This window comes from Phalacrocorax carbo, chromosome 3, assembly GCF_963921805.1.
Source record: "Phalacrocorax carbo chromosome 3, bPhaCar2.1, whole genome shotgun sequence".
Lineage (NCBI taxonomy): Eukaryota > Metazoa > Chordata > Aves > Suliformes > Phalacrocoracidae > Phalacrocorax > Phalacrocorax carbo.
Window position 1 is genome coordinate 96,933,544 of NC_087515.1, and position 12,982 is coordinate 96,946,525.

Here is a 12,982-nt window from a genome sequence, read left to right on the forward strand (position 1 = left end):
ATACACTTCTTTTAAGAAGCAAATACAGAGAAATGTGCATGTGTCAGAAATAGAGCTCTTTAACAAATGTTGCAAATAGCCCCGCTAAACCCCAAGAAGAGTTATCAAACAGAAGATGACAAGCAGATTTTGGCCCATGCGCTTATCAAGCACAGAGCGCCACTAAACGCAATTAAAAAGATGGCCAAGGTGTATCTGAAGCTGCTGAACACTGAAGGTCGAGAAGCTTTCTCAAGTGTCAGTTCAATGAAAAAAGTAAGGAGGAATGTCCTACCATTAATCTGGAAATTATCTATATTTAAAGATTTCTAAGAGCATCCAGACTGGAAGCTGGCATTCAAAATAGGTATATTTGTAATCTTAAAGCATGTGAAATCTGTCATTCATTCTAGAATAACGTAGAAAGCACATTCTCCTTCAGATTCTTAAATTCTATTAAATGTGTTTCAGTATTTGATCTGGATTAAGAATGGCTAACCAAAAATAACCAGTAAAAGTGAAACTAAATTATACAGTAGAGATTAAAAGACACCTCCTGGCAACACGGTTAACAAAAGCTATGTCAATTTTTTAAAGAACAGACCAGGTGGAAGATATTTTTTTGTAAGATTCATCAAGCTCCATATCCTTTACATCTAAATTGCAATCTAAAATTACAAGTAACATCACCATAAATTAATTTATTTCTAAGGCTCTAAGAGGATATATTCTTTCATTCTTCATATATATACATAAATATGTGTATATACATGCATTTACCTATACAGATAGATAGATGTAAAGTTTCATGGCGAATGAGATGAAACATATGCATTAAAAACCTGTAAATTCCCTTTCCCCAGAAAAGAGACAGATCTGTACAGAATATTCATGCTGAAATCTCTGAAAATGAAATGAATTCTTTCATCATTCTTGGTTTGCAGGGATTTTTATGTAGTGTGAAAAGCGTTCACTGGAATTAAATACTACCATAGCAATTTCAAGACACCATTTGATATACATATAGACACACTATGGGACAGAAACAGGTTCACCTTAGATACCCTTAAATCTACAAACCTCAGCCTTCAATCACTTAAACAGATTATTAAATTATAGACCTTTATGTATAGCCACTCTAAAACAATGAATGTGGTTATGTTAGATTTACACAATACAGCTGTAAGAAATATGTTGGTGTAAGGGAAGCCTATTATGGCTGAAGCCGCAATAGGATGTCACACACACACTGACAGAGGCTTTCCTGAACTCTATGTGTTTTCTAACCAAGGGTTTATACATATATTTAGAGAGAGAGAGAGAGAGAGGAAGAGAAAGAGAGAACGCTGTATCTCTATCTCAACGCTACAGGGCAGACTCCCTTCTTGGTTAAATTACTTTACAGTACTTATTATAAGAGCAGCCAGATATTACTTATTGCAGATTTTACCTTGAACTGCTGTAGTAAGCTCTAGAGAACCTGGGACACAACTGATTTGTTTGGTTCCCCGCCCCCCCCCCCCCCAGCACTGGCTTACATGAGGGCTGAGTGGCAAAAGACTAGGGTGTTTTAGCTTATTCCCCCCAGCCACTTTCTTCCAAGTTCACATACTCAAGCCTTAATTTCTGTGTTACCCAGATGATAGCAACGATTCCTCACATGCCACAGACTGGATGGTGACCTATTTTTATCAGTGGCATAAATGGCCTGTCTATGGTGTGACTGTTAAGAGTTAGCTTTTCAGTGGTATTCCACATCCCCAGAGGAACTGAAAGGTCTGATGCACTCCTTTAGCACAATGTTATTTTTTTTGTCAGAGAGCTAAGGCAAAACTCTAAAATATTAAAACCAAAACCTCTCCATGCCAAGACTGACAACCTTCATTGTTACAGACTGATGAAAATTCTTTCTACAGTTTGTATCGTCAAAAAGTTACTATCCTCTTCCAAGATTTTTAGTACAGATGGCGGATCTTCAAATTTTCTTTGGCCTGAGACAAAACAGAGTTTACCCATTCATCCTGTGTGTGGCTGAATTAGAAGATCCACATGAAGACATTCAGGAAAGAAAAAGAACAAGACAAACCCTTACTGCTAAGCCAGGCATGGAAACCATGCACCTAACTGCCCTATTAGAATACATTACTATAAAACTAATGAAGCATTAAAAAGAACAAGCTTACTTTTATACACTAGATTGTTCTCCATGTGATAAAACTGTGTCTGTCTGGATTGAAGTCAACATATTAAAATGGTGATGTCAAAGCTCAAGTTAACATACCTACAAATTAATGATATCACCTATCCATAGGACAAATTACAGACCTTAATCTTTAGAAATGTATTTATGCAGATCAAGCAGACATATCACAGATCACTGATCTTCTGTCTCTCCAATAAGATGCTAGTAAGATTTGTTTATTTTCTAATAGCATTATGCAAGCAAATAAAGGCGTTGCATCTAGACCTATCTGCTGCAACATGCAGTGACATGTTCTGAATTCCTGGAATGATTAGGGCACCTGTTGAAGCACACTGCAGCTTCCAACTAGGCCTCATGCCCAGTTTTCCTTTCCGTGCAAACGAGGACAGAGGAGACTCTGGTGCATGCTTCAGTCTCACTCTTACAGACATCTCTTGTGTGCACTTCCTGACGGGGAGCTGTAACTTCCAATAAGCACTCTTGGCTCCTCCAGATCAAGTGTAAAGTGAATCTAGCCATTGCAGATTACAAGTACCTATCTGATACTTTATAATTAAACTTTATGTTTGAGGTGAGGTTTTCAGCTGCCATCTAACACCACCAACATGCACACTGCAAGGGCACCAAAGTTTCCATCAACAAGCATGACGGGCCAAACAGCAAAATCCCACCTAACATACCCACATCCTATGCCAGACTCAAGCTTCAGGCAGAAACCCATACTAGGTAAGATTTGTCTTACACTCTTATGGGAGCAGGCTTCATAAATAGATAGACATAGGGAACATCTTCAGAGCGTGCGACATACCAGCAAGCATCAGCAATCACATCCGACAAGACCACCCTGAGGTATTTGTACTGAAGATAAGCAGACCCACCTGGCCTGCTTTCAGAGTCAAGAACTCAGATTTCCTACATACCTGTAGCCTCATGTATAGAGGTACCAAAAATCAGATGCAATTTTTCTGTTTCCTTTTTTTACTCTGCAAGCCTGATCATACTACATTACAATATATACGTTAGTTAAGACAAGGGTGGGGTAAGGAATGAAGGAAACTGAGAATCTATGACTTTGCTGATATAGGAAAGAAGTCAACTCCAAGTCTGGTGATTATTTAGACAGTTATGGAAATAACATAAAAGCTTTGGTGGGCAGGATTAAGAAATCCATACCAATGGAGTTCGAGTACTAGGATGTTCATGCTAGACCCTGGAGAACTGGATTCACCCTTGAAGAAGAGTAGGCAGTGAAAAACAGGACTTCATATTATTTGAGACAGCCAGCATGGCTTCACCAAGGCCAAGTCTTGCCTGACCAACCTAGTAGCCTCCTGTAATGGAGTGACTACAAGGGAAGAGCTATGGATGTCATGTATCTGGACTTCTGTAAGGACTTTGACATGGTCCCCATAACATCCTTCTCTCTAAATGGAAAAGATATGGATTTGATGGGTGGACTGTTTGGTGGATGAGGAATTGGTTGGATGGTCACATCCAGAGGGTAGTCATCAATGGTTTAATGTCCAGATGGAGTTTGGTGACAAGCAGTGTCCCCCAGGAGTCCATATTGGGACCAGTACTGTTTAATATCTTCATAAATGACACAGAAAGTGGGATCAAGTGCACCCTCAGAAAAGTTGTGGACACTAACCCGAGCAGTGCATTTGACACACCTAAGGGATGTGATGCCATCTAGAGAGACTTGGGCAGGCTTGAGAAGTGGGCCCATGTGAACCTCATGAGGTTCAACAAGGCCAAGTGCAAGGTCCTGCACATGGGCTGGGGCAATCCCCAGTATCAATACAGGCTGGGGGATGAAAGAATTGAAAGCAGCCCTGTGGAGAAGGATTTGGGGGTACTGGTGGATGAAGAGCTGCACATGACCCAGCAATGTGCGCTAACAGCCCAGAAAGCCACCCGTATCCTGGGCTGCATCAAAAGAAGCGTGGCCAGCAGGTCCAGAGAGGTGATTCTGCCCTCTACTGCACTCTGGTGAGACCCCACCTGGAGTTCTGTGTCCAGCTCTGGAGACCTCAACACAGGAAAGACCTGGATCTGCTGGAGTGGGTCCAGAGGAGGGCCACAAAGATGAGCAGGGGACTGGAACAGCTCTCCTATGAGGAAAGGAGAGTTGGGGTTGCTCAGCCTGGAGAAGGGAAGGTTTTGGGGACACCCTACTGCAGCCTTTCAGTACTTAAAGGTGGGGAGGGGGACTATAAGAAAGATGGGGCAGACTTTTTAGCAAGGCCTGTAGTGATAGGACAAGGGGTAATGCTTTTAAACTAAAAGATCATAGATTTAGACTGGATATAAGGAAGACATTTTTTACAGTGAGGGTAGTGAAACACTGGCACAGGTTGCCCAGAGAAGTGGTAGATGCCCCATCCCTGGAAACATTCAAGATCAGATTGGACTGGGCTCTGAGCAACCTGATCTAGTTGAAGATGTCCCTCCTCACTGCAGGGGGGTTGGACTAGATGATCTTTGTAGGTCCCTTCCATCCTAAACCTTTCTATGATGCTATGATATCCCAGATCAATATCTTGGCTGTAGGAGTAGATGCTTTTTTCTTTATCTTTCCATTAAAAAAATAGGCTGATCTAGTTTACAGGCTTCACACTGGGAGAATGCGTGTAGCTGAGAATGTTCCCCTTTGTGGTCTGGGATCTCTCTTAGGTACTGATAGGTGTGTATATATAAATATACATCTTTTATAAATATACACATATATATCTTATAGGTACTTAAAGCCCCTTATTTAAATACTAATTCTTCTTGGAGAGTAATTACAAGTTAAGGAATCCAAGGGTGGCAGGGTCACTTCAACATGGCAATGCTAACAGTAGTTTGTAGACCCAACCTTAAATATTCAGAATATTAAGAATATGAATACATTGTATGTGAGAGTTACTGTAGAGCCATTATCTTGATTCTGAGAAGTATCTAGCCTTACTAAAACATGAAAACCAAAAAGCTGACCTGATTTGCACACTTGAAACCACTAACTGTATTTGGGTTAAAGTGCCTGTCTAAAATTATGATCTAGAGCCAACGCTTTTCACAACACATTCCACGTCAAAAGGCAATGGAAATTCACCACGCCTGACAGTCCCAAGACTTTGTTTATACTACAATTTTCATGGGTTAGCAAGTGACTTTGAAAAACAGTAATTGTAAAAGAAAGTTGAAAAAGCAGCAATGATCTGGGAATGAGACAAAGTATTAATATTCTTAATATGAAGCATTCAGGAATGAGCAAATTAGAATTTCATGTGCCATTACAGAAAGAGCTTGTGTCCACGTTCCAAATGCAAATGTTCCCAATAATAAAAAAAAAGAAATGTAAGTTGACAACATGAAGAAAATATTCCTGAAGTCAGATCAAAAACATGGTTGTGGAAAAATTCCTGACCCTGTCCCTCAGATTTGCTATATTTTGTCATTAGAAGTGAGTGCTTCCTTCTGATGAACCATTAGCACATCAAAACTTCTGGACAAGTGAGAATTCAAAAGAAATCCTTGATGTGAATCTAACGGTTACTGGCACAGGTTCAGAGCCTAAGGAAGACTGGTCCAAGAAGATCCAGCATACTCTGTCACACTGTGACATTTTTTTCTAGTACTGGTATTTATTACAATGTTGACCCAATGAGTAAGTCCCAAAGTATATTCAGAATGCCAGTTCAGAAAGCTCTCCCCTACATATGCACACAAGTTAATCCTTTCTCTTGCACAAGAGATTTCCTTCCCCCTAACACAATTCTTCCCCTTGCCACCCCTTCAAATCAATTTTAATTGTTAGCCATTCCTTTAGACTCAAGCAGGTCAGGTGAGAAATTTCAGGATGTAAATGCAATAATGCAAGATCCAATCTAAATGGGGTTTGCTGGAAAAGCTTTCGTATTAGCACAGTGAAAAATAAATGCTATGCGTATGTTGCTGAAAGAAGAAAACCAAAAGGATTGCCTAGGCAGATCTGAAGGACAGATGCTGATCCAAACTGAACTGGTACATGGTAGAGAACAAAGGCTCGAGAGAGAACAAGAGAACGAGAGAACGAGAGAACGCATAGAAAAGGTTAGATATTTCTTCTTGAAATGGGCACATTTTCCATTTTTACCAAATTCCTATGCATACAAATTATCAAACTAGAATGAGACAACTTTGCAACACAGAATACTTGGTTCAGCTAAACAGGGCAGATGAGCAAAAGGCTGTACCCCTTACTGCTGCACTGTCACAGGACCTGTTCTTTCTCAGATCCTGCTTTCTCGTCTATAATTTCTATTTCTTTTTTTGGACAGTAACCATCGCTTCAGTCTCTAGAAGAGTCTCTTTCCTGTTACCAACTTGAGGCTTCACTGCGCCTATTCCCTGCTGTCGGCAGAGCTGCTCAAGCTGGCAGCTATCTACTTGTTATTCCTCACCATCTGCCTGTATCACCTCAAATGGCAGAAGCGCCTCTCAGTTGCACACCATCGGTTATTCTCAGGAGATGTTCAGTCTCTCCTCTTCTTCCCAGCGGTTCAATTTGACTCACATTGGATCCATTTGTGCCAATCAGGTAAAGGAAAACTGCAACTTCCCTGCTGGCTGCCTAGCCACAAACTTCTAATACAATGTAACGTACAGTTCAGATATACCATTCATTAGCAGTTTGGTGAATCTGTCACATCTTCTATGACTAGTCTGCCTTTTACTAAGACACCTTTTCATTAGGAAAAAAAAAAAAAGAATATAAAAGAGACAATGTTCCCTGGCATTTTCTTTTAAAATTTTTCAAGTTTCATTTATATTATTAGGGAACCTTCTGCACTCACACTCTTTTAGCACTTTTAAAACTTCTCTTCTACAATCCACCAGCTAGAAATGACAGAGAAGACAACCTATTTTGCTTCTTTCAGACAGCTGAAGGGAATGATTGCACAGGTATGATGTAGGCTCACGCTCTCACGGGGGTTAAGAATAATTCATCAGTAGGGCACTTAGCCTTGCTGCTGTAAAATATCAGGCAAAAAAGTCTTTGAAATTCAGACTCTTTACAATACATTACTCTTACCTTGGAGCCCAGACATTACACTACTTATTAAATATTACAGGTTTTGTTTCCTGGAGTAACAAAAGGATTATTATCCAAGTCACTGTCTGTTTAAATTTCTTGGGCCTGAGTTTCAAATGTGTTACAGAGATTCTAAGTTCTTGTATATTTATAGCTTCTATTATCTTTCATCAGGTTTCTGGAAAAACAGCATTACTAAAAATAAATTTTATTTGCTAAAAAAATAATGAAAGAGAACTATTTCCCCCCCCAGTTAAATAGTAACGAGCATGTTCTCGTTGCTAATAATTGTGGGAAAATTCTAGAAAGTGGAGGTATGTGCTGAGGCTGAGCAAGTGTAGAAAACTGATAATTCCTTATTCTACAAGCACATGTGATGTGCCTTTAAGACAGAATTTACCACACTCTGGAGAGTCAATGTAGAGTTCAAGTGAGAGATCTAGATAACATGTGGACAGTGAGAAGAAAACAGAAGCATGAGAAACTTTGCAGAAGACGGGTAACAGCTTTTAAGCTAAACAACATGACTATATTCCTTTCTTCGCAGGCACAAGGTTTTGTCTAACTCTACGTATGTGAAACACATGACCTGGTCTGGGGATTAAGTTTAGGTGAGGTTAACATGAGCATTAGGCTGTTTAGGTCAATGTGATGACTGACGTGCTCAAATAAAGCCACATGATTTTGGTCAAAAAAGTTTTGCAAACTCTGATTCAGAATTCTGGTTTGTATGTTAAGCTGAAAAAAGTACAGAACAGAACTCCCAGGAACTACAAGTGCTTCCAAACATGAATCTTCCAAGCACAGGAAACGGAAAGGCTGCTTTGGAACTGCTTCAAACTTAGCCTTTTTAAAAAAGAGATTTAAAAAAAGAATTCTTGTATAATTTTGTCTGCTCATACTGTTTGTTTTCCACGCACTGTCATTATTTGTTCAAATTTGTTCAGTACTGAGACTCATGCCTTTGGTCTATGATGGGCAAGAAAAATGGAAGTACCTGTCTGGTCACTGACAGCCACAGAAGTAGAAACAGGAAGGAGGAGGAAGACTGCCATACAAAGCCAAACTATGCAGGATCCAGTGTACTTCATCTCCCCCTGGACACATGTGAACAATCAGCTGCAAATCTGAAACAGAAAATAATCATATTTAGAACAATCTCTTCTTATTCTTTTCCCCTCACCCCATCAGAAAACTACAAACAAGAGTTTCTTAACCGTAAAGAAAAGAGGAAGTTGCCAGTCCCACGCAAAGTGTATCATTTATCAGTTGCAAGGAACTACAAAAAGAGACTCATATAAATTTAGAAATAAATGTCAAATATATGCCTTAGGTTTTTATTAAACTCAGAAGTAACACTTTAGAAATATTACCTCAGAGATATTAGTTGTAAAGGCACTAAATTTTCTTTTTATCAGTAATGACTATTTTTCTCCCAGGTTTTCAACGTGAAATACATTAGCTAAACTGTTTGGTGTCACAACACTGCCAGCGCCTGCTGAAGTAGTCTTCAAATTGAACACAGAAAACACACAACTGTTTCAGTTTAAGTGCAAAAGAAACCAAAATATGATATTTCTCTGCCTTGCAAAATATGCAAATACCTAGAGCAGCCTGTATTGAGTTTACAGTTTAAATCTCACAAAAACGCGGTCTGGCTTCAACAACATATCTTTTGTCTTCTAAAGACAGTACCAGCTTTTCTTCCAAGCCGACTGCAACGCACAGATACACGTGAATTCACATGAAACACGGAAAACAACAACTATTTTTTCTAATCGCATTTTCTGTAAGAAAACAAATCACATACCTAGGATGCAATTTTTATAATTATTTTCTCAAGGCACCTTATTCATCATCAGAGCTATTCTGTCAGTCTCATCTACCAACAGCAACTACACCATCATTAACTTTTCCAGCCTCCCCAGCAGCGGTAAAGTGAATACGCATCCAAATAACATTATCATTTAATTTCCTGCACCTGCTCTACAAGCAGGCGTCAGTAATTCACTGGCAGAGGTCTCATCTTCTGAAGGGCTCTTGCCAGTGAAGCCGCTAACGCCGCCACCCCACCTCCGGGCTTGGGTCCCCTCCGCCAGCTGCTCCGGGAGGCTCCGCTCCCTCCCGCAACCGGCGCCCGCGGGGCGGGAGCGGCCCGAGCCCTCGCCACCTCGGCCTGTAACGCGGCGGTACCGGCGCCTTAGTTCCTCTTGGACGGAGCTGGCTTTGCTGCAGGGAGGGGGTCACACACCGGGCGGGGAGCGGCGAGGCGCCGGCCCGGGGCAGCGCCCCCGGCCCCCCGCCCCGGGCTCGGCCGGCCCGTCTCTCCGGAACCTGCCTGCGGCGCCGGGAGCGGCTGGCCGGCCCCCAGCGAGTCGAGGGTGGGCAGGCGCCCCGCCGCCGCTTCCTCCGCAGCCCCGGGGCGGAGCGGGGCCAGGAGCGGGGCCAGGAGCCCGGCGGGACCGAGCGCCCACCGGGGCGAGGGAGCCCTCTGCCGCCGGGCCCTCGGAGGGGCCGGGCCGGGCCGGCGCAACCCGCGGGGGCACCTGCGCGGGGCGAACAGGTGAGGGGCGCCGCGGGGCGAAGGCGCCGCTCGCCCGCCCGCAGCCGGCGGGGCTCGGCGGCACCGGCGCTCGGCGGCACCGTCGGACGCGCGCCTCCGCCCGGGCGTTCGCCGGGGGCGGCTGAACCCCGCGGCGCCCCCGGCCCGGGGCGCCCCTGCCGCGCCTCCCACCCGCGCCGCCGCCCACGGCAGCGGTTCGAGCAGCCGACACGCGGGCTGATTAGACCGATACGCACCAACAGATAGTTCTTTTAAATATTAATATATGCGTGCAATCAATGAGGGCGCTCAGCAGCGTGGCAATTTGCAGCAGTTTAATCGGGTTTGTAAATTACTGCAAATTCAGTAGGACTGTTCTCATTAGCACCTCGTGGCATACATCTATAGTCACCCACAAACATACAATGTATTTACGCAATCATGAGCGGAATCCCATAGCACAGACTGATTACAGTACATTAAAAGCTTACTGGGTACGTTACGGTTATAGGGCACAGTTACTACTGGCAAAATCAGTGATAAACTTAAATGGCAATTTTGGAAAAAAAGAAAAAACAAAACCCAACCCACCACAAAACAAGCCAGAAATATTGGGAGGTGGGTGGGTGTGAGACAGAAATGTTTGGACAACTGACTACAAATAATGAGTCGCTTACCTTTAATTTTAATTTTAGTATGTCCCCCAGAAGCACGGAAAATGCCTGTACAGAGCTGCCGTAGTACCGAGGAGTTGCTGGAGTGAGTCTCCAAAGAGTGGTAGAGGGGGATGCAGCTCTGTCCTTATTAGTCTCACACAGTGTGACCCTCCCACTCAGCGAGCACAGAATACTCTGCAAGAAAGGACAAACAGCCACCCGGACACAGATTTTACATAATCATACTTGTATATCCCAAGTCCAGTACTAATATAAGTATTTTTTTTTCCCTCTCCCCCCTTCCCCCCCCAAAAAACCCGGTTCCATAAATTAAACAGTACAAACGCATGAATGAAAGACTATCTGGTTTCTAGTTGTAAAGAACCAATTATGTACATTAGCACACCGGCAGAAACTAGCTGTTATCACTTAAGCGTAAGTACACATCATTAATTTTATATACTTTATCATAAATTTAAAAACCGGCTGCCCAAGTAACCAAGAGAGTGCCTGTTTATGGCACTGATGCTGCAAAGCACAGCAGGTCACTGACAATTGTTTTGCCTTTTAAAATCTATCATTTACAAACCTGAATGTTCTTGCACTGTGATATCATCTGTCTGTGATGAAATGGTGAGACTGAGCGCTGCCACTGGCTCTCGTCTCAATGTGTAAAACTGCACTTCTGCCAGGTTCTCCAAGTGTGCTGTGGCAGCGTTCCGTATTGCATTTTGAAGATGTAAACCAGATAGGACGGAGAAAAGTAAAATGACTAGAAATAGATACACAGAAGACAGAGAGAGTAGGGCTTTAATTAAACATGTCTCATTTCGATATATCCACGACATATTTTATCTTTTTCTAGTAGAATCATTCTGACAGGGGGAAAAGGAAGGTGGTGGACCATTATATGAAAATTTATTAGTGTAACATCAATTTAGCCCAACTGGTCTTCAGGATGGAAAATTCACAGGGTTAGCTTTTTGCCCCCCCCCCCCCCCCCCCCCCCCCCGAATTTGAAAACTGTTTCCTCATTTCAACCAAGATAACTAGCCAGGATAACCAACAGATCACATGGGAAGACATGACTATCTTTCTGGTTTAAATTTCAAAACAGTTGTTGTTCTTCCCAACTTGGAATCACAGGAGAAAGATGAAATTGCAGCTTACGTATATGCCTGCTAGGGTGTTTTATTCCACAGCTTTGCCACAGACTTGTGGAGTAACTTTAGGCAAGTCACCCTCCTCGCTTGCTCGTTCTCTAAATTACAAAAAGCAAAGCCGGTTACCTCGCAGGGCGAGGCGTTAAGAGCCCAGTCCTAGACTGACAAATCATGGGAGCGCTCCCTTCCCCTTCAGACTGTTCATTTGATACATGCTTCAGTGTTGAGCCCCAATGCAGTGTTTCAGGCAGACTTGCAAGATCCTCAGTTGAAAGACCCTTTGTAAAAGCCCTGTTCCTAGTGAAGGGCATTATCTTTTTTGATTTGAAGAGAACTGCATTTCTCATTGCTCTTTCAAGCTACAAAATTCTTAAAAGTCTTTTTGTTTTACTTCATTTTACATGCCCGAAATATCTGGATTCAGCTCTGTTACATGAATATACACAGTCTTATTAATTTCAATGAATATAAGTTCTGAATTAGCTAAACATTTTGATTTCATAACACTTTGCACACACAATCAGTTCATCCTTTAAAGAAATATTTCTGTCCCTCAAAGTTTCGGTATTGCTCAGAAGTCCAGATCCAAACTGAGTCTTCATTTCCTACGAAGCAATAATGAAACATGACCCCTAAACCAAGGACGTTGTTCCACTTACCGAGATATTGACACTGCAAATAGAAAACTAGAAATACTTTATTTGGACCCTGTCAACTTCAAAACACTCCACATCCATATGAAAGCAGTAAGAGTTAGAAACTACTACAACCTCCCTTGGCTAACACATACACTTCCTGTACTCTGGCCGAGATCTTCAACTAAACAGGATTATGCCACTCCACATAAATCAAAGGAATTACACTGATTTATATGATTTGAGGACCTTGCCATTAGGGACTGCCACCATATGTATTTATGGACAGCACTGTTCACATTAATGAATAGTCTTGAACGTCTATTGACATGAAAATTGGGAACAAAGAAAACCTTACTGTTTACAAACTTCTGTCATGAGCCAAAGCCACATCTTTTCTCTCTGCCTCCTGCAATGTAAGAAGCAAAGCCACGACTGGCAAAACATCTCTGTTACCATAAACAGCTTGGAAATCCCAACCACCTGCACTCTTGTTCACCTGCAGTTACTGGTGCACTCCAGAGAAAACAGGGTCTATACATCGTCTCATCTCCTTTGTATCTGGGAAGTACTGAAAAAACCTGATGATATGAGCTGAAGCATCTGCAGGAGATGGATGACATCCCTCTATCTTTGCAGTAACACAGTTTTCCAGCTATCTCAGAGTTTAGCTAAAGCACTTACTTTTTCACAGAAGACAGGATTAGACCCGGATCCAGGCAAGAGCCAAGGCGAATACACCAAG

The 12,982-nt window shown here is 42.3% G+C and overlaps 1 protein-coding gene across 4 annotated transcripts in view; it reads right to left on the reverse strand.

Annotated features, from left to right (window-relative positions):
- The window catches only part of COL19A1 (collagen type XIX alpha 1 chain), a 215,218-nt gene extending 204,025 nt beyond the window's left edge, over positions 1-11,193 (reverse strand). For 3 of the 4 annotated variants that reach the window (XM_064447840.1, XM_064447838.1, XM_064447841.1), the window contains exons 1-3: positions 11,029-11,193; positions 10,461-10,634; positions 8,239-8,368 (exon numbers count right to left, since the gene is read on the reverse strand). In XM_064447840.1, the coding sequence (XP_064303910.1) occupies positions 8,239-8,332 (94 nt within the window). In that variant the 5' untranslated portion in view covers positions 8,333-8,368; positions 10,461-10,634; positions 11,029-11,193. Of the gene's footprint in view, positions 1-8,238; positions 8,369-9,222; positions 9,640-10,460; positions 10,635-11,028 lie in introns of those variants that run through there. The other variant, XM_064447839.1, reaches the window with a different exon arrangement.
- Between the last annotated feature and the right edge of the window lie 1,789 nt (positions 11,194-12,982).